The following is a 27,378-nucleotide window of genomic DNA, read 5'->3' as shown; positions in this document are numbered from 1 at the left end:
CACAGAGTTATGTACCTCAGCGGTAATTGCCGCAATTTTACACTAAAAATGTACTTTCCTTTGTACCAATCGAAGTGTGGGTGTCTCTGTCCGTTTCCAGAACTGTGCAATAGCCATCCTCGTTGCAATAAAGACCTAATGCCAAAACAAGGTGTGGTCCTTATTGGTAGCCGGGGAAGGGAGAAGAAGGAGCATAAAACCAGCATCCTGTATCCCTTGGATTCCCAAGATGCTTTCAGTCCACATAGCAACCTCCCTCCACAATGTTTGCACATGTACTCACGACCACCACATATGTAGGAAGGTACCACATTGTCCGCAACCTCTCCAATACAGGGCACTCATATGGGCATATCTCTGGTGTAAGGTGTGTGGGGTCAGATACCAACGGGTAAGTAACTTATAGCAATTTTCTTGCAAAGAGGCAGAGACAGAGCACTTCCGAGCAGTTAAATAAATCTGGTCCCATTCGTCCGCCCTCAATGCACGTCCCAGGTCTGCCTCCCAATGTTTGACATGCGGAAAAGGTTGGAGCTCTCTACCCAGCAATAAAGCATACAACTTAGAAATCATATCTTTCTTTGTATCAATTGCTTCACAATAGTGTTCCATAAGTGTTTTATCCTGGTGCAAGGAAGAGAGTACCGCAATTCCACCTTTTTAAACAGATGGACCACCAGAGGGTCATAGAAACCGGGAAGTCATCCGGATTGTGAGCATCTGGATCTGCATTTAGGGCCGCATCTGCAGCTGGTTCTGCTGCCCGCGGCTCTGGTGGATCCTCCTGGAAATCCTCAGAATCTCCCAACTCATCTGTATCGACCTCTGGACCTGCAGATGTCGTCCGGAACCACCTGAAGTCACCGCCTTAGGCCTTTTTGAAGAGTGATGCGGCTGCTCCTTTGGAATGTTTTCTCCCCACTCCTTTCTTCGCCAAGGAGGCCTTATGTAGGGGAACCGCAAACACTGGAGAAAAACCTTCCAGATCTTCAATCCACTGTCCAAGCAGACTGTCATTCGACTCCCCCCCCCCCGGAGCGAAGGAACAACCCCAAGGCACTCTCTGTTCCTGCCAGCACTGACCGCTCCCGCAGTCAAAGGCGCCACCCTCAATGGTCGAGCCCTGGCTGAAGTTACTGCTTTACAAGATCAAACTTTTTTTTTTGTGAACAAAAGTTAATACAAAAAAAGAAAAACAATAAAGGGTACTTCACTTCAGGAACTGGCTGCTCGCAGACGGAGACTTCGGAGGGCACAAGGGAGCCAGTCTCCTGGCTATCAGGACCTTCAGCCAGAGGTTCCCCAAATTCCCTGGTTGCCCGGCTCCACCTGAGGGATGGTCCACGAAGGAGTCTAAAACCTCAAGGAGCCTCTGAATCCCTTGTCTCTCTAACCTTTTACTCTTTTTTTTGTCATACTGCAGGTTTGTACCTCTATCATCTGCTGGAGACAGAAATACTGAGAGACTGCAGGTGGAACTCTCAGTTATGCAGCAATGACTCAAAGCTTTTTGTTCTCTGCCTCCATCTGCTGGTAGGGATGCAAAACCCACTTGTCTGGACAAATCTGGGTATGAACAGGAAAGAAAGAGGGTACGCATCCATTTGGATGCTCGGACATAAAGACTGAGTTGCTCATGAGGCAGTGCGCATGTGGGAACTCCTGCACATGCTCAGTAGACTGAAAGCTCTATAAACGGTGCAGTCAGATGATGTCACCCCACGCATCATGGGTAATTCAGTCCTGTTTATAAATGAAGAATGAACGGCACCTCATTCCCCCCAACATTCCCAACAGAAATGCCACGTAAAGACAGTTATCTTCTTTCTTTGAGAAGGGAGAGTGAGATATGTGGAGGTACACTACCTGTGATCAGCAAACGTCTCAGCATTCTCCCGGTTCAGCGTGCCGGCTGTGGCAAACATGATGGTGGTATCGAGGTCAGCAATGATTCCAGATACGGCACTGGCAGCAGTAATGCATGCCTGTGTGCCACGGTTACCAGCCTGTAAGGCAGCTAACACGTGGGAAACCTGTGTACAGAAAAACACAAAAAAGAACAGAAACACTCAAATACCAACAAATAAAGTCACACTGTACAAGGCAAAAGTGGTTGCAAGAGACGAGAAGCGTGAGAATATACAGAGATGTGTTAGATTAGCAGAATTCTATCTGATGCACCATGATAGAAGTATCAGTGAGTGTATATGGTGGGGATGGATTCACATAGGAGTAGTCCTGTCACAATATGAGAGAAATATCAGTGAGTGCATATGGTGTGGATGGATTCACATAGGAGTAGTCCTGTCACATTATGAGAGAAATATCAGTGAGTGCATATGGTGGGGATGGATTCACATAGGAGTAGTGCTGTCACAATATAAGAGAAATATCAGTGAGTGCATATGGTGTGGATGGATTCACATAGGAGTAGTCCTGTCACATTATGAGAGAAATATCAGTGAGTGCATATGGTGGGGATGGATTCACATAGGAGTAGTGCTGTCACAATATGAGAGAAATATCAGTGAGTGCATATGGTGGGGATGGATTCACATAGGAGTAGTGCTGTCACAATATGATAGAAGTATCAGTGAGTGTATATGGTGGGGATGGATTCACATAGGAGTAACCCTATCACAATATGAGAGAAATATCAGTGAGTGCATATGGTGGGGATGGATTCACATAGGAGTAGTGCTGTCACAATATGAGAGAAATATCAGTGAGTGCATATGGTGTGGATGGATTCACATAGGAGTAGTCCTGTCACATTATGAGAGAAATATCAGTGAGTGCATATGGTGGGGATGGATTCACATAGGAGTAGTGCTGTCACAATATGAGAGAAATATCAGTGAGTGCATATGGTGGGGATGGATTCACATAGGAGTAGTGCTGTCACATTATGAGAGAAATATCAGTGAGTGCATATGGTGGGGATGGATTCACATAGGAGTAGTGCTGTCACAATATGATAGAAGTATCAGTGAGTGTATATGGTGGGGATGGATTCACATAGGAGTAACCCTATCACAATATGAGAGAAATATCAGTGAGTGCATATGGTGGGGATGGATTCACATAGGAGTAGTCCTGTCACAATATGAGAGAAATATCAGTGAGTGCATATGGTGGGGATGGATTCACATAGGAGTAGTGCTGTCACAATATGATAGAAGTATCAGTGAGTGTATATGGTGGGGATGGATTCACATAGGAGTAGTGCTGTCACAATATGATAGAAGTATCAGTGAGTGTATATGGTGGGGATGGATTCACATAGGAGTAACCCTATCACAATATGAGAGAAATATCAGTGAGTGCATATGGTGGGGACGGATTCACATAGGAGTAGTCCTGTCACAATATGAGAGAAGTATCAGTGAGTGCATATGGTGGGGATGGATTCACACAGGAGTAGTCCTGTCACAATATGAGAGAAGTATCAGTGAGTGCATATGGTGGGGATGGATTCACATAGGAGTAGTCCTGTCACAATATGATAGAAATATCAGTGAGTGCATATGGTGGGGATGGATTCACACAGGAGTAGTCCTGTCACAATATGAGAGAAGTATCAGTGAGTGTATATGGTGGGGATGGATTCACATAGGAGTAGTCCTGTCACAATATGAGAGAAGTATCAGTGAGTGCATATGGTGGGGATGGATTCACACAGGAGTAGTCCTGTCACAATATGATAGAAGTATCAGTGAGTGCATATGGTGGGGATGGATTCACATAGGAGTAGTGTTGTCACAATATGAGAGAAATATCAGTGAGTGCATATGGTGGGGATGGAGTCACATAGGAGTAATCCTATCACAATATGAGAGAAATATCAGTGAGTGCATACGGTGGGGATGGATTCACACAGGAGTAGTCCTATCACAATATGATAGAAGTATCAGTGAGTGCATATGGTGGGGATGGATTCACACAGGAGTAGTCCTGTCACAATATGATAGAAGTATCAGTGAGTGCTTATGGAGGGGATGGATTCACATAGTATTAGGCTTGTCGCAATATGAGAAACAGTATCGGTGAGGGCATATTTTGGGGACAGATTCACATAGGAATAGGCCAGTCACAATATAAGAGACAGTATTAGTGAGTTTATATAGTGGGGATTTATGTACAGGAGACTGTTGGTCACTGTATGAGGGTGTGTGTGTGAAAATGTGTATCCTTTAGGAATGAATACACCGAGGCATGCTGGATGCTCTCTGTCCCAGACTGAGGACAGAGGTTCAGTTGTTACCTTCTCAGACACCCTGCGGGCACACTCTATCAACTCCTTCTTGGTGTAGGTATCATTGGGGCTGCACTGTAAGGCCCCAGCCTTTGTCACTAATGCGGCACAGCCATGTCCCAGTTCCTGAACTCTGTTCTTAATATGTAATCCAATCTAGGAAAAAACACCAAAGTGTAACCAATAGCAGAACATATAGGAATGCAATCAATCCATGAACTGTCCTCAACCAGGCACCAAAAACTGGTAGCCCCTAACTCAAGGATGGACTCTGTGTCCTTAACTCAGTAAAGCAGAGTTGCTTACCTATAACAGGTGCTCTTGGAGGGCAGCAGAATGTCAGTCCTCACACATGGGTGACATCATCGGATGGAGCCTGGCATGGAAAGTTTATGTCAAAGTTACTAGAACTTTGACTAGGCTCATTGAGCATGCCCAGCATGCCCTAACCCATGCCTTCACGCAGGGACCCTCTACAGTCTCATAAATTAGAATTACGATAAAAGTTAAAACAAAAAAAATAAGAAAAACCCAACTCTGCAGGATGGTGGGCGGGTTTTGTGAGGACTAACATCCTGCTGTCCTAGGAGAACATCTGTTACAAATATGCAACACTGCTTTCTCATAGGACAAGCAGGATGGTAGTCTTCATGGGTGAATCCTTAGCTATAGCTGCTCCCCAGCACAAAAGGGGACCAACGGGCACAACAACTACAGTGCTGTTGGTAACAGAAGTGGAGACAGTCTTAACCCAAACAATGGGCCCTAGGTAGGGAGAGCTAGGTTCTACATCTCAAAGATATTCCAAAGGACAGACTGGCCAAACCTACTGTCATGTTGGCCATCCCTATCCAGACAGTAGTGAGATGCAAATGTGTGGAAAGAACTCCAAGTTGCAGCCCTACAGAACTTCAATGGAACCGCTCGCAAGTGGGCCACCAATGTTGCCATGGCTTTGACAGAATGAGCCTTGACTTGACCCCCAAGATGCAGTTTCCCTGGGCATAACAGAATGAGATGCAGTCTGCTGGCTAATTGGATAGTGTCGGTTTGGCATCGGCAACTCCCAATCTATTTCTGTCATAAGAAATTAAAAGTTGGGTGGATTTGTCTATGGGCTTCTGTCCGCTCCAGGTAGAAGTCTAAGGCTCTCTTGCAATCCAAACTGTGCAGTGCTCGTTCGCCTTGGTGCGAATGGGGTCTGGGAAAGAATGTTGGCAGGATGATTAACTAGTTAAGATGGAAATCTGTCACCATTTTAGGCAGGAACTCAGGGTGTGTATTCAAGACCACCCTGTCACGATAAAACTTGGTATAAGGTGGATAAGTCACTAAGACCTGGAGCTCGCTGACCCTGCACACTGAAGTGACCATCACTAAAAATATGACCTTCCAGGTCAGGTACATCAGGTCACAGGAGCGAAGCGGCTCAAAGGGAACTTTAGCTGAGCTAGCACTATGTTGAGGTCCCAAGACCAGCAGGAGGCCATAGGGGAGGCTTCAGCTGAAGCAGGCCCTGCATAAAGCATACAACTATAGGCTGTACAGAGATGGGTGTACCATCTACACCTTGGTGGCATGCGCCAACTGCAGTTAGATGAACTCTAACGGAGTTGGTTCTCAAGCCAGCCTCCGATAGGTGTAGAAGGTAATCAAGCAGTTTTTGTGTGGGGCAGGAGAACAGATTTAGGGCCTTCTGCTCTCACCACACGGAAAACCTCCTACAGTTCAACCCATAATGCTTTCTAGTGGAAGGCTTTCTAGAAGCCAATAGGATCTGAGACATCACTTCTGAAAGATCAAGCGGCTGCAGGATCAGCCTCTCAAGGCTGTGAGCAAAGGGCCTGGAGGTTGGGATGCCGCAGCCTGCCCTGATCTTGCATGATGAGATCTGGGGAAGTCCCCAGACTGATCAGTCTCTGGAAGGACAACTCTCGAAGGAATGGAAACCAGATCTGTCTCGGCCAATGAGGGGCAATGAGGATCACAGTCCCTCGGTCCTCTCAAAGCTTCAGGAGAGTCGTCGTCACCAGAGGATATGCATAAAGAAGACTCTTTCCCCAATGGCGAGCAAAGACATCCAAGGCTGGCTCGCCATCTGACTTGTACAGACAGCAGAACTGAGTCTCCTTTCTGATACAGGGGGATGCGAACAAGTCCACATTTGGGTTTCCCCAAAGGTGGAAGATTTGATTCACCACCCTCTGATCCAGTGACCACTCGTGGGGTCTGAAGGCCCCACTCAAGTCTGTCCACTATCATGTTCTCCATTCTGGCCAGATACATGGCCCTGAGTACCATTCCATGGGACGGTACCGTGCATCTAAGGTGAGCGAAGCCGATGCTTCCTTGGCTTTACTCAATGCTCGGCCCGATCTTTCCCCAGTACCAAGGTCGATGAACCAGACGTCTTCCACCTGAAAGAGACCAACATGGGCTGGTCCCTGGTGCCCCAATCTGCTGGCAGCATCAACAGGGCCAATGGACCCCGCCGATGTCGATGGCTCGGTGTGGCTCCAAGGTCCTTTGGTGCTGATGCCCCCTATGCCAATGTCAATAGCTCAAACTCTTTCGAGCCAAAGAGCTTCTCCACCTTATCGAGTCAAGTGACGCCCCTTCGGGGTCATCTGGTTGCGCAAGTGGCAACCCCAGATGACATGCGATGCCCCCAGGCACAGGATACACACATTGTGTGGGTCCGTGATGGACATAGTCCTTGGGCACTGGGGGCATCGATGGAAAATGGATGAGGCCATACCAAAACGAACACAGAGAGAAAAAATGACAGGTGATGACAGCAGGTGATCGACGCCAGTGGGCACGGAAACGAAAATAAACTTATTAAACTGCCGAAAAATCTGACTGAGTGGCTAAGAGGAATCGAAGAGGGACCCGCGTCGAAGGAAACACTAAAAAAAATAAAAATTATTGGTGGAAAAATTCTTTTGAAATTGCCTTGGAAAAAAGCCACAAGCTCAATTTACCGCATGGCAAAAGCTCCGCCTGGACGCATGGTATAGGGCATGCTCAGTGTGCCTAGTCAAAGTTCCAGAAACATTACATAAGTTTTCTATGTTGGGCTCCATCCAATGATGTCACCCATGTGTGAGAACTACCATCCTGCTTGTCCTAGGAGAATCAACTAATATCAATCCTAGGGTCATCATGTCCTCAACCGAACAACCCAGAACCTCTAATCTCAATCCCAGAAACACACAATCGTCTTCCCAGCACCACTAACCCCAATCTTAGGGATAACTGATTAGGGCTAAGTGCCTATATGCAGTTTGCTATTCTCACAAGAAACCTTAATTTAGGTTCCTAAAAAGTAGTAGTTACAGGGGTGTAGTTGGGTGGGAGAAAAAAATTAGCACTGATTTTCAGCACTGGGTACCTAACTTAGGAACCTAAATCTTGGCAAACGAACTGCAGTCCTAAATTTATCGATTTCCAGTCCAGAACTTGGGTAGACTTGGGGAAAGTCACCGATTTTCCTGGGGTTTATTTATTTATGGGATAAACAACATGGGATCTATCTACTATTTGAAATCCTGCCAGGTACTTGTGACTTGGATTGGCCAATGTTGGAAACAGGATGCTAGGCTTGATGGACTCTTGTTCTGACTCAGTATGGCGGTTCGTAAGTTCTAATCCCTGAGTGGGTACTGAGGTAGTGGGAGATAAAATGAGTTGCCCAAGTCACAGAAAGCAGCACTGGCAGAAAGGAAATGCTCCGTGCGTCACAGAATAGGTCTGACCTCAGCAGTTCCAAGGTGGCTACTCTCAATCCGAAGATGCCATGTCCTCTGCACAAGGATCCAAACGATACCCTTTCCTCAAGCCAGTGCCACAGCACCAGTACTCTTACCCAGACAAACAGAAGTACACATTGAGCCACGGGTTGTCTGGTTAAGTTGAAATGGATATTCAGCAGCAGAGCTGCAGTGCTGAAGAAGCCTGCTTAAATCCAAAGTCATCCAGGTAAGCTTATCCAGCTAAGTTTAGGACAGCCCTTCAACATGATTTATTTGGGAAATTTTAGCTGTCTAAACACTTACATAGATAAATTAGAAGTGGTCAGCGCAGCGTGATTTTTACATCTAGCGGTTTGACCAGCTAAGTCCTGAACTTTATTGCACAAACCTTTTGAATATGGACTTACGGTTTTCAGTGTAAAGATCCAGAATCACAACTTTCAATCAAAACAAATGCTGTTATCCACCTGAAGATGCAGGACTGCTTTCTTGAAAACATTTCCCATGGTCTCACCTCCTCATTTTCGGCTGTAATTGCAGCTGGCTTGGCTTGCTGTGCCAGCTGTCCGTAGTCGTTGGTGAGCTGATTGGCTAATGTGCCCAGTTCATCTGGATTTGTGGTAGATTTGGTGACCTGGAAGGAAAGGTTAAAGTTGAAAAAGGAGAGAAGAAGAAGAAGGTTTCCAGGAGTGCTCAGTGCTCAGGACATAGCTATGGGCTCTTCAAGCTTTCGGATGGAAGCTCTGGGGACTATTACTTATCATTGTAAACCGGTGCGATTTGTATTCTTTACAGGAACATCGGTATATACAAATTAAAAATAAATACATAAATAAATCATTGTCAGGGTGTGATTCAGTGCTGTATACATTTTATTTATTTTTATTTATTTAACGCTTCTCTGTACCGGCATTCATGATACAATCATATCAGATAACAAGGGGTGCAATAACTTTGTTCTTTTAACCAGTGCCAAGGAAGTAAAAAGTTACAATATAACAAGGTTGTTGAAACTGGGGAAGGAGGAAGGAGACAGGGAAAGACAAGAATTATATAATCTTTACAGAGGTAGCTTATTTACATTGTGCCGTAAAGTCCCTTAATGGAAATTATTTACATTGTGCAGAAGTGTCTCTCAATTGTGCAGTAAGGTCTCTCCATGGGTATTACCGTAGGTTCTCTCCCTGCCGTAGGATCTCCCCCTGGCTATTAGACTCGGGAAAGACTTGTTTAAATAGCCAGGTCTTGAGCCTTTTTCTGAAAGTTAATAGGCAGGGTTCAAGTCTAAGATCCGGTGGTAAGGTATTCCAAAGAGCAGGGCCCGCTGTAGAGAAGGCCCGGTCTCTGAGAGCAATATGGTGTGTGGATTTAGATGGGGGAACAGTCAGTGAACCTTTGTAGACTTCTCTGATGGTTTATATATGGATATATGGTTTTTATATGGATATATATATGGTTTTTACATGGATATATATCTATTAGAGATAGCTCCTGCTCCATGCAATACACAGATAAGATAAAAGGCTTCAGGAGATTTATGTATCATTGAAAAAAAATAGTTAAAATCAACAAAGCAACAACCAGAGCGAGCCAGGGCCTGAGATTCAGCACCACTTAGCTGGCTAAGTGGCATCATTTGAATATTTGGGGGCAGTCTGTGGCTGCCGCTTCGCCGGATAAGTGAGGGGTGGGACAGGCATATTGTGGGGTGTAGCTACCTGTCCTGCTAACTTAGTGGGATAAACGCTGATATTCAGCGTTATCCAGCTTAGCAGATTAAGTGAAGGACTGAGTCTCTCCGCTGACTTGTGCAGCCAGATAGCAGCTGAATATCAGCCCTCCGGTGTTTAAGATTTAGAAGCAGATTCTATTCAGACTTCAGGAAGTGTCAGTTCCTGAAAACTGGTCAAGAAATATATTGTTAGTCCAATCCCATTGCATAATTTTAAAGACTGTTTTCTTGTTAACCTTTACTTTCATGCATTCAAATGGATTTACATGGCAACCACATTATCCTATCCATGTAGGAAAAAAATAAACCTAACTAGGCATACACAATGCTGGGCTTCACATTAGGAGTTACCACCCTGAGTCATTGTGGATAATACATTGAGATCCTCACCTAGGAGGTAATTTTGAAAGGACTTATACATTTGTTTTATAAGTAATGTTACTTACTATCGCAGCAAATTTCAAAAGCCATTTACTTAAGTAAAGTGCACTTAAGTGAGTAATTCCTATGGACAATTCAATGACACACAGGGGTAGATTTTTAAACAGCGCGATTTGGCCTACTTTTGCTGGCGCATCAGACTCAAGCAAAAGTACGCGGGATTTTAGTAGATACGCGCGGAGCCGCGCGTATCTACTAAAATCCTGGATCGGCGCGCGCAAGGCTATTGATTTTGTATAGCCGGCGCGCGCCGAGCCGCGCAGCCTACCCCCGTTCCCTCCAAGGCCGCTCCGAAATCGGAGCGGCCTTGGAGGGAATCCTTTAACGCCCTCCCCTCACCATCCCCTCCCTTCCTCTACCTAACCCACCCGCCCGGCCCTGTCTACACCCCCCCTTACCTTTCTCCGGGGATTTACGCCTCCCGGAGGGAGAAGTAAATCCCTGCGCGCCAGCGGGCCTCCTGCGCGCCTGGACGCGACCTGGGGGCGGGCACGGAGGGCGCGGCCACACCCCCGGACCGCCCCGGGCCGTAGCCTCGCCCCCGTACCCGCCCCCAAAACGCTGCCGACACGCCCCCGAAACGCCGCGACAACCGGGCCCGCCCCCGACACGCCCCCGACACGCCCCCCTCCAAAAACCCCGGGACTTACGCGAGTCCCGGGGTAGGCCTCTTTGAATGTAGGCATACCGGCGCGCAGGGCCCTGCTCGCCTAAATCCGCCCGGATTTGGGCGGATTTAGGCGAGCAGGGCTCTGAAAATCCGCCCCACATTGTAGCAATCTTCACAAGCCCACTTACTCAAGTACAGTGGCAATCAAAAAACAAACAGCATGTTAGGATTTATACAGAAGGGAATGGAGAATAAAACAGAGAACATAATGATGCCTGTGTATAAATCCATGGTGCAACCGAAGGCTGAGCACTGACTGCAGATCTGTTCAGCCCATCTCAAAAGACACAGGCTCTTAGCAGGAAAGGTACAGAGGAGAGAAGCAGAAATGCATGCAACGGCCCTGTGACGGAGAGAGGCTGCAGAGTAGGGATGTGCAGAGAGACAAAATTCAGTTCGGTTAATTCGTTTTGGGGGCACCTCAATTTGTTTCATTGGTTTAAAAACAAACAAAAAATAGTTAATTTGTTTCACTCATTTTTTGTACTAATCAAGACCCCATTGATTTTACAGTAAAAGAAAAAAGGGGCCAGGTGCTGGATACCAAGGCCTACACTCAGGGTCTGACACTGAGTCCCGGCTCCAATGTTGAGGAACAGGCTGAGGCCTGACCCAAGGTTGGGTCCTAGGCTTGATGTCAGGGCCAGCCAAGACCCTCGGTTACGGTCAGCAAGGCCCAAACCTAAGTCTGAGGTCTAGGCCTAGGCTTAGGTGCAATGAGGCCAGGCTCCAATGTTGAGGAACAGGCTGAGGCCTGACCCAAGGTTGGGTCCTAGGCTTGATGTCAGGGCCAGCCAAGACCCTCGGTTACGGTCACCAAGGCCCAAACCTAAGTCTGAGGTCTAGGCCTAGGCTTAGGTGCAATGAGGCCAGGCTCCAATGTTGAGGAACAGGCTGAGGCCTGACCCAAGGTTGGGTCCTAGGCTTGATGTCAGGGCCAGCCAAGACCCTCGGTTACGGTCACCAAGGCCCAAACCTAAGTCTGAGGTCTGGGCCTAGGCTTGGGTGCAATGAGGCCAGGTTCCAATGTTGAGGAACAGGCTGAGGCCTGACCCAAGGTTGGGTCCTAGGCTTGATGTCAGGGCCAGCCAGACACTCTGTTACAGTCACTGAGGCCCAAACCTACGTCTGAGGTCTGGGCCTAGGCTTGGGTGCAATGAGGCCAGGTTCCAATGTTGAGGAACAGGCTTAGGCCTGACCCAAGGTTGGGTCCTACGCTTGATGCCAGGGCCAGTCAGACCCTCGGTTACGGTCAGCAAGGCCCAAACCTAAGTCTGAGGTCTGGGCCTAGGCTTGGGTGCAATGAGGCCAGGCTCCAATGTTGAGGTACAGGCTTAGGCCTGACCCAAGGTTGGGTCCTAGGCTTGATGTCAGGGCCAGTCAGACCCTCGGTTACGGTCAGCAAGGCCCAAACCTAAGTCTGAGGTCTAGGCCTAGGCTTGGGTGCAATGAGGCCAGGTTCCAATGCTGAAGCCGGGTCCCGGTTGAAAAGGCTGGGTCTAGGGCAAGACCCAAGTATAGGCCCAGGCACAAGACTGGAGGCCAAGAAGAAAGCGTTCAGACACCTTTCTTAATCCGACAACTAAAAATTATTTCCTCCACGTGGAGGACACATTTCAGTGACGTTAATGTGGTACCTTCCTTCCTTGACCTAGGCCTGGGCCCCATCTTCAGACCAGGACCCGGCATTGGACCTGGACTTAGATTTCAGGTCTAGGCCTCAGTGACTGGGACCCAGTCTTGGACTGGTCCCCAATGTTGGACCCAAGCCACCTCAGTGACTGAAACTCGGTCTCGGGGATGGGACTAGGCCAAAGTCTAGTCCCACTGAAGGCAATAATTATTGTTAAGTAAATACAAAAAAACATGAAAACTTTTGGATATTTTTGTGTGAAACCTATTTTTGGTACTTATTCATATAAACTGAAAATGTCCTCATTTGTTACATTTTTCGCATTCGTTTAAAATGAATGCATATCCCTACTAAACAGGTTAGGGCTCTTCAGCTTGGAAAAGAGACGACAAAGGGGATAAGACAGAGGTTTATAAAATTATGTGTGGAGTGGAACAAGTTAGTAGGAATGATTATTTACTGAATCAATTAGTACTAGGACTAGGGAGAATGCCATGAAACTGGAAGAAAATTTAAATGGAGAAATTACTTACCTGATAATTTCGTTTTCCTTAGTGTAGACAGATGGACTCAGGACCAATGGGTATACTGTACTCCTGTTAGCAGTTGGAGACGGATCAGATTTCAATCTGATGTCAGTCCCTAGTACATATACCCCTGCAGGAAGTGCAGCTCCTCAGTATTCTTCCTTGCAAAGCATTGTGGGTATATGTGTGACTGACTGATTGATTAACTTCATCATATGGTTAACTTAATTAACTTGTTAATAACGTTTAAAACTTAACTTGATTAACTTGAACTGGTTGGTTGACTATAGCTGGCACCCGCCAGTGTACTCAACCGGAAGCGTTGACCCCTGGCAGGGTGGATGCCACAAACATCTCTCACCCTGCAGCTATGTAAATAATTGTCTCTCATTCCCTCCACCCCAGTCTCTGTAAATAGCTCCCTTTATCACACACCCCTCCCCCTTCTTGTTTTTTAGTTAGAGCCCTTTCTAATTCTTGTTTTGCTGGTTGTCCACTCCCACTCCCCGTTCATTGTACTTTCCACCTGCTAATATAATGTAAACCGATATGATGTGTATTTTAATGTCGGTATAGAAAAACTGTTAAATAAATAAATAAATGTAAGTTAAAACATGGCTTACCCGTACTTCATTGAAAACAATGCTAAACGGCAGCCAAGGGTGGATGCTGAGTCCATCTGTCTACACTAAGGAAAACGAAATTATCAGGTAAGTAATTTCTCCATTTCCTAGCGTGTAGCAGATGGACTCAGGACCAATGGGATGTATAAAAGCTACTCCCGAACCGGGTGGGAGGCTGCCCATGGCCCACTTAGGATTGCCCTTGCAAATACCATGTCCTCCTGAGTCTGTACATCCAGACGGTAGAATCTGGAAAAGGTATGGATGGAGGACCACGTTGTCGCCCTGCAGATCTCGGCAGGTGACAGTATTCTAGTTTCTGCCCAGGACACCGCCTGGGCTCTGGTAGAATGGACCTTGACCTGTAGAGGTGGTGGCTTTCCTGCTTCTACGTAGGTCGCCTTGATGACTTCCTTGATCCAGCGGGCAATGGTTGCCCGCGAGGACATTTCCCCTTGACTCTTTCAGCTGTGGAGGACGAAAAGGTGGTCCGTCTTTCGTACTGGTTCCGACCTTTCCAGGTATCTGGATAGGAATCTGCCGATGGCGGGGCAGCGTAGACTACAGGTTTCTTCCGAATTCTTCAAGCCGTCCATCGTTGGAAGTGAGCTGGTTTGGTTAAGTTGGAAGTGTGAGACCACTTTGGGGAGGAAGTAGGGGAACGTGCATAGATGGATGGACCCCAGGGTGAGTCTGAAGAACGGCTCACTGCAGGACAGGGTTTGTAGTTCCTAGGTGCGGCAGGCCGAGCACACAGCCAGCAAGAACACTGTCTTTAAGGTAACAGACAGAGGAACAGGCCTCGGAGGGGTCTGAAGGCGGGTTCCGCTATGAACTCCAAGACAAGGTTGAGGTTCCACAGAGGCACTGGCCACTTCAGGGGTGGCCGAATGTGTTTGACTCCTTTCGGAAAGGGTGAAAAATGTGGGTGCGAGGCTGTGCTTTCGCCCTCGCTCCTGGAGCCGTAGCATAACAATGCTGCCACCTGTACCTTGTACTTTAGAGATGTGGAAAACTTGCGTGCTCGGAGGAGCGTATCTATTACTGCCCCCGAGAATCCGTTCTTTCTCAGGCGGGCCCTCTCAATGGTCAGACCGTAAGAGAGAATTGAGCTGGGTCCTCGTGAAGAATCTGGCCTTGCTGGAGCAGGCCTCTGTGTGGGGGCAGGGGTAATGAATTCCCTGCCCGGAGTCTTCTCATGTCTGTGTACCAGGGTCTTCTTGGCCAATCCGGGGCGACCAGAAGAACGAGTCCCCTGTGTTGCTGTATCTTGTGAATGGTTGCGCCCATCAAGGGCCCCGATGGGAAGGCGTATAGCCGGGTCCCCGGTGGCCAGGTCTGTACCAGGGTCTCGATCCCCTGGGACTGCAGATCCCGCCTGCGGCTGAAGTATGTGGTATTTGAGCGTTGGACCTGCTTGCTAGAAGGTCCATGTCTGGGGACTCCCACCGATTCACTATCATCTTTAAGGCTGTGGACGACAGCGTCCATTCTCCTGGGTTTAGACTTTCCCTGCTGAGGGAGTCTGCCGTGATGTTTTCTTTCCCGGCGATGTAGACGGCGGGGATCTCCTGGAGAATTGCTTCCGCTCATGCCATCAGAGGTCTATTTCTAGGAACACCTGTTGGCTTCTGGTTCCACCCTGTCGGTTGATGTGGGCCACCATCGTGGCGTTGTCAGACATCATTCTGACCGCTTTGTCTCGGAATGTGTGGGCGAACCGCAGGCAGGCTAATCTAACTGCCCGCGCTTCTAGGCGGTTGATGTTCCATCCCGCTTCTTCTGCGTTCTACTGCCCTTGGGCGGTTAACTCTTCGCAGTGTGCTCCCCCACCCGTGTAAACTGGCCTCTGTGGTGAGCAGGGTCCAGGTTGGGGAGGATAGTCTTGATTCCCGGCTCGTGTGGCCGTTCTGCAGCCACCACTGTAGCTGGGTCCGGAATCTGCCCGGAAGTGGTAGACATACGGTGTAGTTCTGGGATCGTGGACTCCGCCGTGATAGAAGTGAGCGTTGTAGGGGTCTCATGTGGGCTAGAGCCCATGGCACCACTTCCAGCGTGGACGCCATCAGCCCGAGGCCTTGTAAACCCATGCTGTGGGACAAGGGATGCTCGGTAAGGTGTGAAGCCGGTTCCGCAGCTTTGATCTCCTCGTGGGGGTCAGGCTGACCTTGGTATCGAATCGGACTCCTAGGTATTCCAGCAACTGTGAGGGCTGTAGGGGTGTTGATCACCCATCCTGGGCTTTCCAGTAGTGTTATGACTCTGCTGGTTGCTTGATGGCTTTCCTCCGGTGACTTTGCCCTGATCAGCCAATCGTCCAGGTAGGGCTGAAGGAGGATTCCTTCCTTCCTGAGTGTTGTCGCCAACACTACTATCACCTTGGTGAATGTCCGGGGTGTAGTGGCTGACCCGAAGGGTAGTGCCCGGAACTGATAGTGACGATTCAGGACCTTGAAGCGTAGGGAACGTTGGTGTTCCTGAGGAATTGGGATGTGTAAGCAGGCCTCCGACAGATCCAGGGATGTGAGGAACTCTCCTGGTTGTATTGCCCGAATGACGGATCATAGGGTTTCCATGCGGAAGCGGGGGATCCTTAGGTGGCGGTTGACTGACTTGAGGTCCAGGATGGGCCAGAATGTACCCTCTTTCTTGGGTACGATGAAGTAAATGGAATAATGTCCAGTATTCCTGTCCCGTGTAGGTACCGGAGTTATGGCCTCGAGGGCCAGAAGCCTGTTCAGTGTAGCTTCCACTGCCACCCTCTTGCGGGGGTCGTGGCAGGGGGATTCCATGAACTTGTCCGGATGATGGTTAGGACCCACTTGTCCGAAGTTATCTCGACCCATCTGCGGTAGTCTAGGGTTAATCTGCCCCCCTATGGCTACTTCCCCTGGATGGGTCGGCTGATTCTCATTGTGGGGTGCGGCCAGGGCCTGTACCCAAGCTGGTTCCCCTCTTGTGTGCTTGTTCCGGAAGGACTGGTTCCTGCCCATAGGGCGGGACGCTTGATAGTTACTCATGTGAGGGTTGAAGCGCTGTGAACTTCTTCCCCTGGTGGACATGGGGAAAGGACCCTGGTTTCCCTTTGTCTTGTCCTCCAGCATGCGCGGTAATGGGGAGTCGCCCCATTTGTTGGCCAGTTTCTCTAGTTCGCTGCCGAACCAGAGGGATCCTTTGACGGGTGTCCTCGTGAGGCTCGTTTTGGGGGAGGCGTCAGCCGATCAGATTCGAAGCCAGAGCTGTCTGCTGGCTGCCACTGTGGACAAGACTCCTCTGGCCGCTGTGTGCACTATATCGGAAGCCGCGCCCGTGAGAGAAGATAGGTCTGGGGTGCCCCCTGAGGAGCTAGCACTGGGTCCTAGGTGGGACTGGCCCTGACCTGGGTCTCTCAGGGCCTCCTCACCATGTGCTCAAAGGGCGTCTGCTTCCTCGCTCTGAGCGGCTCTGAATTGGCATGCTGGGCAGAGGCCTTGAGCTTTTATTCCTGTTTCTGGAGGTGCCATGTCTATGGGCGCGTAAGCTCTTGTGCGCTCCAGTGCGACAGAGATGTGCGCGCAGATGTGCGCCCAGCTGTAGATATGCGCCCTGTTCTGTGCGCGTGACTTATGCACGTAAGGTTTTATGTGCGCCTAAGCTTGTGCGCACATGTAAATTTGTGCACTTAGCTCCATTTGTGCGCTCAGCTCGGATGGCGAGCGGTGCGGCGAACAGGGCCAAGATGGCGACGGCGAGCATGCAGGCAATATGGCGACCTCCTCGGAGGGTCTCCACGTGGGCAGACCCTGGAAACAGCCGGGGCCTAGCCCTGCTAGGGCGGATCAACTCGGTGGCACTGGTTCCGATCGATGACCTGTGCTCCTCCTCGATCCTCGGAGACCGGTTCAAGTAGAAGATTTACACCTTACCTTGTCTTCGGTGCTTCCCGGTTTCGCCCCAGGCGGTCTCCAGCTGCGGGGGGGAGGGCAACTACCTTCACTGCAGCACTCGAGGGGTGCACCCGCTGCCTCTCAGCCGCGCCCGAGATCGGGGGCTAAGTCCTCGCTGCGATTTGGTTGCCGGACCGAGGCTGCCTCTACGCCGAGCCCGAGGATTCGGAGGCTAGGTCCCTGCCGCGAATCGGCCACCGGACCGAGGCTCTCACCTCAGAGGGACCACGGAAATCACCTTGGGAATCTCAACTGGGGGAGGGACCCGAGGGTATCACCGCAGGAGAGCGGGGCTCTTCTTCAGTAAATTCTTTTCTTCTTAAATTTGGTTCTCCTTGATTCTTGTTCTAACGCTCTGAGAGCCTGCAGATAGTCCCTAACTGCTTTGGAGACGGAAAATACTGAGGAGCTGCACTTCCTGCAGGGGTATATGTACTAGGGGCTGACGTCAGATTGAAATCTGATCCATCTCCAACTGCTAACAGGAGTACACTATACCCATTGGTCCGGAGTCCATCTGCTACACGCTAGGAAAACAAATTTAAGAAAGTCTTTTATCAGTCAAAACTCAATTAAGCTATGGAACTTCTCTCCGGAGAATGTGACAAGGCCTAGTGGTACAGCTGAGTTTATAAAAGGTATGGACAAGTTTCAAGGTCAGGTCCATAAATAATTATTAATCAGATAGACTTGGGTGTCTCCACTGCTTCCTTATGAAATGAGGAATATGAAAAGGATCTGCCTGTATTGGCCACTATCGGAAACAAGATGTTGAGTGAAATGGATCATTTTTCCGACTCTGCATGACATTTCTTACATTCTAAGGAGTCCAATGGATCATTTTTCCGACTCGGCATGACATTTCTTACATTCTAAAGAGTCCAATGGATCATTTTTCCGACTCGGCATGACATTTCTTACATTCTAAAGAGTCCAATGGATCATTTTTCCGACTCAGCATGACATTTCTTACATTCTAAAGAGTCCAATGGATCATTTTTCTGACTCGGCATGACATTTCTTACATTCTAAAGAGTCCAATGGATCATTTTTCCGACTCAGCATGACATTTCTTACATTCTAAAGAGTTCAATGAAGGATTTCTGAGGTGTGGTGGAGTCTCCCAGACTAACGTCCAGAGGAGCTCAGTGATCAGATCTATAGGCAAAAGTTTTGGGTCTGCAGGACTTAAGGATCTGAAGAGCAAGTAATGTCAGGGGAATTCTATGCTACTTACCATCTCCTGAACAGTTACAGCAATAGCCTTAGCCGTCTTCACCATAGTGGTCTGGTAATCAACAAATGTTCCCTCTGGTTCACCAACTGGCCCCTCATCCAGCTGCATGAAGAAAGCAGGTTAAAGAATCATGAAACAAAACATGATCAGGTCACACATGATCAGTGAATTCAAGGGTAAGGGCTTTGTCGTTGCTGCTGTGCATTTGCATGGCCCCATACCATGACTCGTGCATTGCTCTTACAGAGTGCCTGCTGAGGAGATGCTGGGGCTCTTGTTTCCCTCCATGGTGACCTTTGAGAATGAGAGACTGCAATACCTGTAACTTTCTCACCTGCTATATATCAGAAGTTGAGGTCCCTGTATTTCTTGCCCAGTGACTACTTCTCACCTTGTTGATTGCTTGAGTGATGGAGTCTACCATTCCCCCAACTACGCCTGCAGCACTGGCTGCCTCGTTTAGAGTGGCTGTCAGGTCCTCCACAGCCTCCTTCATCATCTGTGCCGATTCATCCAGAGCTTCTTGGGTGTGGGCGGCCAGCTATATGATAAACCATACAGTAAGTCAGAGACAACGTCCAGAAAAGCACAGAGAGGACTGAAACTTACTGTACTGTTATATACTGCAACAAGGTGGATAAATAACCTTACCAATCAGATCACAACATACATGTGTAATTCAGACAGCATGACTCAACTAGATAATTATGAACAGGTGACATACACTACATGTAATACAGGCAATGTGACTCAACTAGATCACTATGTACAGGTGACATGTAATACAGCCAGCATGAGAAACAGATGACTATGTACAGGTGAAATACACTACATGTAATACAGCCAGCATGAGAAACAGATGACTATGTACAGGTGACATGCAGCACTACACATAATACAGACAGCATGACTCAACCAGATCAATATGTACAAGTGACATACAGCACTAGATGTAATACAGCCAGTATGACTCAACCAGATCACTATGTACAGGTGACATGCAGCACTACACATAATACAGACAGCATGACTCAACCAGATCAATATGTACAGGTGACATACAGCACTAGATGTAATACAGACAGCATGACTCAACCAGATCACTATGTACAGGTGACATAGAGCACTACATGTAATACAGCCAGCATGACTCAACCAGATCCCTATGTACAGGTGACATACAGTACATATAATACAGACAACATGACCCAACCAGATCTCTATATACAGGAATAGCCTAGTGGTTAGAGCAGTGGGCTACAAACCAGGAGACAAGGATTCGAGCCCTGCTGTCGCTCCTTGTGACCTTGTGCAAGTCACTTTACCCTCCATTGCCTCAGGTACAAAACTTAGATTGTAAGCCCTCTGGGGATAGGGAAATACCTACAGTACCTGAATGTAAACCGGTGTGAGATCTCAGATCAAATGTCGGTATATTAAAAATAATAATAAAAATAAATAAAAATAAAAAAATAAAATAAGGGCAAAGTCGGAGGCCAGTTGTCACACAGCAGTCCAGAAGGTGGTTCAGCTCCTGCAATCTCTAGGCTGGGTGGTTAATTGCCCGAAAAGCCATCTTAATCCCTCACAGACTCTTGAGTATTTGGGAGCTTGCTTCGACACAAACGTGGGCTAGGTATTCCTGATGGTGGAGAGAGCGTACAAGTTACAAGCGCAAGTTCGCTGTTTGCTGATGTTGCGAGTGCGCGGTGCCTGGGAGTTTTTACAGGTTCTGGGATCCATGGCCTCCACTCTCAAGTTGGTTCCCTGGGCCTTTGCGCATATGAGACCATTACAGAGAGCTCTGTTAGCACAATGGAATCCGCTGTCAGAGGCTTTTCACCAGATCCATCTCTTGTCAGGTTCCTCTTGGACCATCTTAATACCCAGTCCCTTCAGAACATCGAAAGTAAGGGGCCTCAACTCCTCCTTATGGAACAGACAAACCACCCGCGGGTCATCTCCCTCCAATATCGGGACCTCTTCCAGATCAGCCTGATCGACACCCACCTTGAGATTTGCTGGGTCATCCTGATCCACCCCAAGACCATCTTTCGGGTCATCCAGGTCCGAATCATCTGAGCTGCCAGGCCCCTCAGGATGGTCCAAGTCCAGCCCAGCCGGCAAAGGAGGTCCCCATACCCCCTGGCCAAGGAGCCCCTTGGCCTCTTTGCAGCGGGACGAGACAGTTAACAGAAGTGCTTTTCCTGGTTAAAAAGGCCAAATTCTGAGGAAAACTCCACGTCACCCTCTACCCTATCTGGCCTGGCCCAGAGCTTGCATCTCCCTCCTCCCCCAACAGGATTGACGGAGACAACGGGGGGTGGGGGGAGTCCATCACCTTCCGAGCTGGAGCCCTTTTCTTGTGTGACAAGTTGTTCAGGCTCCTTGAGAACCTGTGGCTCTCCTTCCAGCCTCGTTTCCCTCGGAGGGCCTTTCCCTTCTAGAAATGAATCATGGCATAGTGTCGTTGCAGTCAGCTGTCCCTGAGCCAGGCTGCTGGCCTGACAAGCTTTCCTGCACTGGGAGACCACTGACGGCGCCATCTTTACTTATTTTTTTATTTTTATTTAAAAAGTTTTTATATACCCCGAGTTGGTCAGGGTCTGGCCGTCTAGGCGGTTTACAGCAAACACACACAATTTAAAATTTCAAACAAACAGTATTCATTTAAACTACTGTGTCAATTAAATAAGTGCTCATGATAAAAGGTAATACAATCCAAATAAAGTACAAATAATAATAAAATACAATTGAGAATAAAAATTCTACCTACTATTAAAATTTAGACCAAGAACATAATATAGAATAAACGCGACATCAGTATTGCAGAAAATTATTATGGTCATGTCTCCATGTGGCCGGGCCTGCTGCAGAGGAACAGAAGCCATGTGATTGTGGAGGGGAACATTATCCAATGCAGCCTCCAGCTCCCCGAGCAGCCTAAAGCTTTCCCATGAAATGTATGGAATACTGACCTTGTGCCCATTGAGACCAGAATTGGTTCTGCCACTTCTAGAATCACTTGTATGGCCTCCCTCTCTAGGGCTACGTATAGGCTGCATATACATTTCAAAATAAAAAAATAAATATGCACTCAACTCTGATAAACATTTGATAGGTGACTGCTTATCCCTTGAATGAGACTGAGAACTACGAAAAGGACTCGCTGCAACCCAAGGACCCTTCTTTTCCACTTGTCTTTGGCAACCAAAAGGACTGAAATCTATCAAAAGGATGTGACATCAGAGCTCTAGGAGCATCCCTTTCTACTCCTCCTAACGTCCCTAAACTACCATGGGCGGAAGCCACATGGAGAGACCTTTTAGGCCTGTCCTCCAGTAATTTCGAGACCTTTTATTTTCCCCATGTCTTGACCACCTTTTCTAGATTATCTCCTAACAAAAGATTACTCTTGAAAGGAAGTTTTGTCAAATAGATCTTTGAAATTGAATCAGCCAATCAACCAATTCCTGAAATACCTGGTATATTGGAAAGGTTTTACAGGGTATCCTGTTACTGACCATAATTGGGTCCTCTGTGGAAGAAGCTGCCTCCACCTCCTTTTCATTCTCTATTCAGAGTTCACAAGAGAAACCTTGAATCAAAGAGGAACGTCCTTCCTTATGGAAGAGACTGAGCATAGCCAACATTCCTCTCTCCTGGAAGCAATTCTTCCTCATCCACTTCTTCACTGTCATCGTCCCTTGCACCTCTAAATCCCACCCAGGAATCATTAGTTCCAGAAAGAAACCTCCTCCTCCACCCTGTTTTCCTCTTTTTGGATCTTTTGTGTCCGTCTCCTGCATCTAAGGGGGAAGAAAATCCTGGGGTGGACTCAGGGGATGAACTCTTCAGGCACCTTAAAAACTCCTTGGAAAGTAATGTCCAGGCTACACAGGAAGCGAGCAGAGGAGAGGGACCCAGCCCTGAAACTTTACCATGTGCTTATCTGCTGAACCCTTGCTCAACGAGAGTAAGAGGGAGGTTCTCTCTCCCTCTCACTCCTAAGGTAGCAGTTGGACTCCGGCTGAGATGACCTCCCTAATGGGATCCCCAGAGCTTATCTGTACTCCCTCCATGCAGCTTCTTAATACCGCAGACCTCTTCCCATGCTTTGCTGAAGAGGCCATTTTCCTGCCAAAAGCCGCCCGAGGCAAGGATATTTAGTAAATATTCAGCCATTCAGGCTCTTGAAGAGCCCCATACGTGGCCCTGCAAAGTCGGCGGGCCCTCTCCTGCTCTGTGCCCCAGCTACCTCCCCCCCCCCTTTTTTTTTAACTTTATTGCTCAGACGAACTAAAACAAATACTTTGCCTTTTTTTTTTTTTTAATGAAGTGAATCCAAGGCAGGGGTGCAAGGGGGAAGGGAAGCAAACCTAAACCTAAAATCAGAACAGAGTGAGAGCTGGAAACCTCATTCTTCCGGCAATGCTCAACCGAAGGAAAGAGAATACGTCTTTCACGCTGGGAACTTCCTAAGTTTGGCTCAAACTTGACCCAGGACTAAGCTCAACCAAAGGAGGGAGTATCAGACTGTTCCCTCTATCAGATTTGCTTAGCTCTGTCCAGGCCTCAGCCCACAGCACGGGATGCTTGCCCACCACCTGCTGGAGGCAGAGGAAACTGGCACGGAGGCGTGGAAGGGGAGACAGCAGCAAACCTGTTCAACTCTTCTTTTGGTTGCTGAGCATAACCCACTCATCGGATTGGTCTGCATGCATGAAGAGGAATGCATGATCCTCTGCACGGGGGATGGAGGGGAATTGGATTCAGGCAACAGCCAACGCTGGTCCCCGACTTTACGGCCCGGGGTACTGACATGCAGACATTAGGGAAATAGCACAGGGAAATCAAGCAGGTTTAAGCAGCACTGTATGAATTATTAAGGCAGCTACTCACCCCATAAAATTGTTGCTAGCAGTAATTATGTTATGGGTTTGACAGCTGTGTGGTTTTGATTGTAAATATTACTACCCTTAACAGAAACAGGAGGGTAACTTGTACAGAGAGGCAGTGATTACCATAAGAAGCTCGTTGGGCAGACTGCATAGACCATGTGGTCTTTTTCTGCCGTCATTACTTTATTAACTTGCTGTGCTGTGACAGTGACTATAACTCCACTCCCACCCCAGAAATAAACATCTGGCCAGAGGTGGTAGGCAAACTCCATGCCAACAGTCAGCAGAGTGAAGCACACGTACAGCATCTCAGCCAGCAGTCATTGCAAGTATTTCTAAAACTTGCAAGCTGAGAGGCCATGCTATTGGTGCAAGATTTATCCAGCAGTCAACCTGCACATTTTAAAAATGCTTGCAGTGACTGCCGGCTGAAATGCTGCAGATGCATTTCACTCTGCAGGCTGGTGAGCTGGGGTCTGGCTGCCAAACATTTTACTTCCGAGCTGCACCAGGCGGGAGGTGGGGAGAATCATATTGGGAGGAAGAGTGAGGATCGTGCTAAGGGGAAACCTTTGACCCAATGCAGCTGTGATCGTGGTTCGGCAGGGTCTTTGCCTTGGCACACAGGTTGACAGCTGGTTGCTGTTATTCCTCTCACAATCCCACTCCATAAAGAGATTCCTAATATCCCCCACTCGTACCTTGGGGTTCCCTCCAGCCTCTTTGGCGGTGTAGAGCATCTGCAGGGCAGACTCTGCAAGTGTCTTAATCTGGTCCAGAAGATTCATCTGCTGCTGGTGATTGATGGTCTTGGAGGCAGCACCAATAGCTGCCATAATAAGAGGTTCAAAGTACTGCGCCATCTGTGATACCTGTACAGAGGGGGAGAAAGGAGAAATGGAAGACTCTACCTACAGCCTTAAGCATCATTGCCAGCAAAGGGGAGACTTGAACGAGGATGTGTCAAATCTCTAACATCAGGCTGAGGACTGCATTTGTCTAGAGCTTTCTGTGGTGAACTCAGCAATTTATCTGATGGCCCAGTAACAAACTGTAGGTACAAACTGGCCCAGTCCGAGAAAGGACTCCCTATTAGTACACTCCCAGTATCCTAGAAATGACTCTCCATGAATACACTCCCAGTATCCTAGAAATGACTCTCCATGAATACACTCCCAGTATCCTAGAAAGGACTCCCTATTAGTACACTCCCAGTATCCTAGAAATTACTCTCCATTAGTACAATCCCAGTAGCCTAGAAATGACTCTCCATGAGTACACTCCCAGTATCCTAGAAATGACTCCCCATGAGTACACTCCCAGTATCCTAGAAATGACTCTCCATGAATACACTCCCAGTATCCTAGAAATGACTCTCCATGAATACACTCCCAGTATCCTAGAAAGGACTCCCTATTAGTACACTCCCAGTATCCTAGAAATTACTCTCCATTAGTACACTCCCAGTAGCCTAGAAATGACTCTCCATGAGTACACTCCCAGTATCCTAGAAAGGACTCCCTATGAATACACTCCCAGTATCCTAGAAATGACTCCCCATGAGTACGCTCCCAGTATCCTAGAAATGACTCCCCATGAGTACACTCCCAGTATCCTAGAAATGACTCCCCATGAGTACACTCCCAGTATCCTAGAAATGATTCTCCATGAATACACTCCCAGTAACCTAGAAATGACCCCCATGAAAATACTCCCAGTATCCTAGAAATTACTCTCCATGAATACACTTCCAGTAACCTAGAAATGACTTTCCATGAATACACTCCCAGTATCCTAGAAATTACTCTCCATGAATACACTCCCAGTAACCTAGAAATGACTCCCCATGAGTACACTCCCAGTAACCTAGAAATGACTCTCCATGAATACACTCCCAGTAGCCTAGAAATGACTCCCCATGAATAAACTCCCAGTATCCGAGAAAGGACTCCCCATTAGTACACTCCCAATATCCTAGAAAGGACTCCCCATGAATAAACTCCCAGTATCCGAGAAAGGACTCCCCATTAGTACGCTCCCAGTATCCTAGAAATGACTTTCCATGAATACACTCCCAATATCCTAGAAATGACTCTCCATGAGTACACTCCCAGATTCCTAGAAATTACTCTCCATGAATACACTCCCAGATTCCTAGAAATTACTCTCCATGAATACACTCCCAGTAACCTAGAAATGACTCTCCATGAATACACTCCCAGTATCCTAGAAATGACTCTCCATGAGTACACTCCCAGAAACTTAGAAATTACTCTTCATTAATACACTCAAGAATGCAACACCAACCCTAATGAAGCTTGGAAAAGTGAATGGAGTTCACCTGTACGCATCTCTAAATCAAATAATCTACCAGAGTGGCCGATCCTTACTTACTTATAGTATTTATACCCTGTCTTGCTGAAAACAATCAAGATGGCTTACAGACATTATACACAGAAACCATAATACAATAAAATAATTAACATGCATGTCAATACCATCCTATATGTACAAAGATGACAACCTATCAAATCCGTGATGAACCGATGGAAAAGTAAGACAACTGTGGCCGTGTGAACATATTATAACAGATAGGAAGGAGATATGTACATAAGATGTACATAGTTGTCTACAGTTACTTTCTTTGCTTCTCTCTGTTCTATTACCTATGTACCCAGTTTCCCCCACCTCCTACTATTAGATTGTATTTTCCTCCTTTCAGTTCAATGTAAACCGACATGATGTGCCTTACGAAAGTCGGTATAAAAAAAGCCTATAAATAAATAAATAAATATCACAGGATTACACTTTGCAAATCCTGATTCAATTGTTTGGCTCAGCCACCTAAATATAAAATAAAAAGCACAAGTAGCACCATTCTGGGTCAGACGGTGGCTAATGCAGGTCATTAGAAAGTACCAAGAGACCTAATGGGAGATTATTTCACGCTGCTAATTCTCAGAAATAAGAGGTGGACACACCCAAATCTTTCTGGCTAATAATTGCTCGAGGACTTGTCCAAGCCTTTTTTAAACTGAGTTATACCTTCTAACCTTGCTCATATCCACTGGCAACACGGTTCCACGGTTTACTGTGTGCTGGCAGGAAAATCCTATCTTAAATTTGCTATTAGTAGGTGTCCCGGAGTGTCCCCTAGTCCTAAAACTATTTGAAAGGGTAAATAAGTGCTCCCTATTCACTTGCTTCACCCCACTCAATTTTGTAGCCCCTGTTGTGGTCCCCTGTCAGCCACCTCTTCTCCAAGAGGAACAGCCCTAATCTGTTCAGCCTCTCTCCGTCCCTTTCATGATTTGGCCTTCCTTCTCTCTCTCTTTCCTAGTTCTGTATGCGCTCCTCCAAATCTTTCAGCAGCACAATACTCCAGTCATGAGCATAGCCCACTCTGGCTACAGCCCCCTCTATTCCAGCACAATCAGCCCTCGCGCATTTCCAAATGCAACATCCAATCAGACACCAAGCACCACTGCATCCTCCCTCTTGCCCCATCACATAAATACTGAAGCAGGGCCATGCCCCCCTCACACACAATACTTGGGCTATTTACTCTGCGTTGCATAGGCCTCATTTTTATATTTTCCTGTAACTGAAGGGCAATAAAAGACACTTTTTTGCTGAGCTGACTATGCATGTAATTCAAATACAGCACCAACCAATCCA

At 47.6% G+C, this 27,378-nt stretch overlaps 1 protein-coding gene across 1 annotated transcript in view; it reads right to left on the bottom strand.

Annotated features, from left to right (window-relative positions):
• LOC115079620 (talin-1-like) overlaps nt 1-27,378 on the bottom strand; it is a 480,705-nt gene that overhangs the window by 132,595 nt on the left and 320,732 nt on the right. Inside the window, 6 exon segments of the mRNA XM_029583330.1 lie at nt 1,867-2,033; nt 4,265-4,411; nt 8,525-8,644; nt 18,800-18,901; nt 19,191-19,340; nt 24,402-24,572. Coding sequence (XP_029439190.1) covers nt 1,867-2,033; nt 4,265-4,411; nt 8,525-8,644; nt 18,800-18,901; nt 19,191-19,340; nt 24,402-24,572 — 857 coding nt within the window.

The sequence above is a fragment of the Rhinatrema bivittatum genome, chromosome 1, assembly GCF_901001135.1.
Source record: "Rhinatrema bivittatum chromosome 1, aRhiBiv1.1, whole genome shotgun sequence".
Taxonomy (NCBI): Eukaryota; Metazoa; Chordata; class Amphibia; order Gymnophiona; family Rhinatrematidae; genus Rhinatrema; species Rhinatrema bivittatum.
Note: the sequence above shows the minus strand (reverse complement) of the source record. Positions and strands in the feature narration are given on the sequence as shown.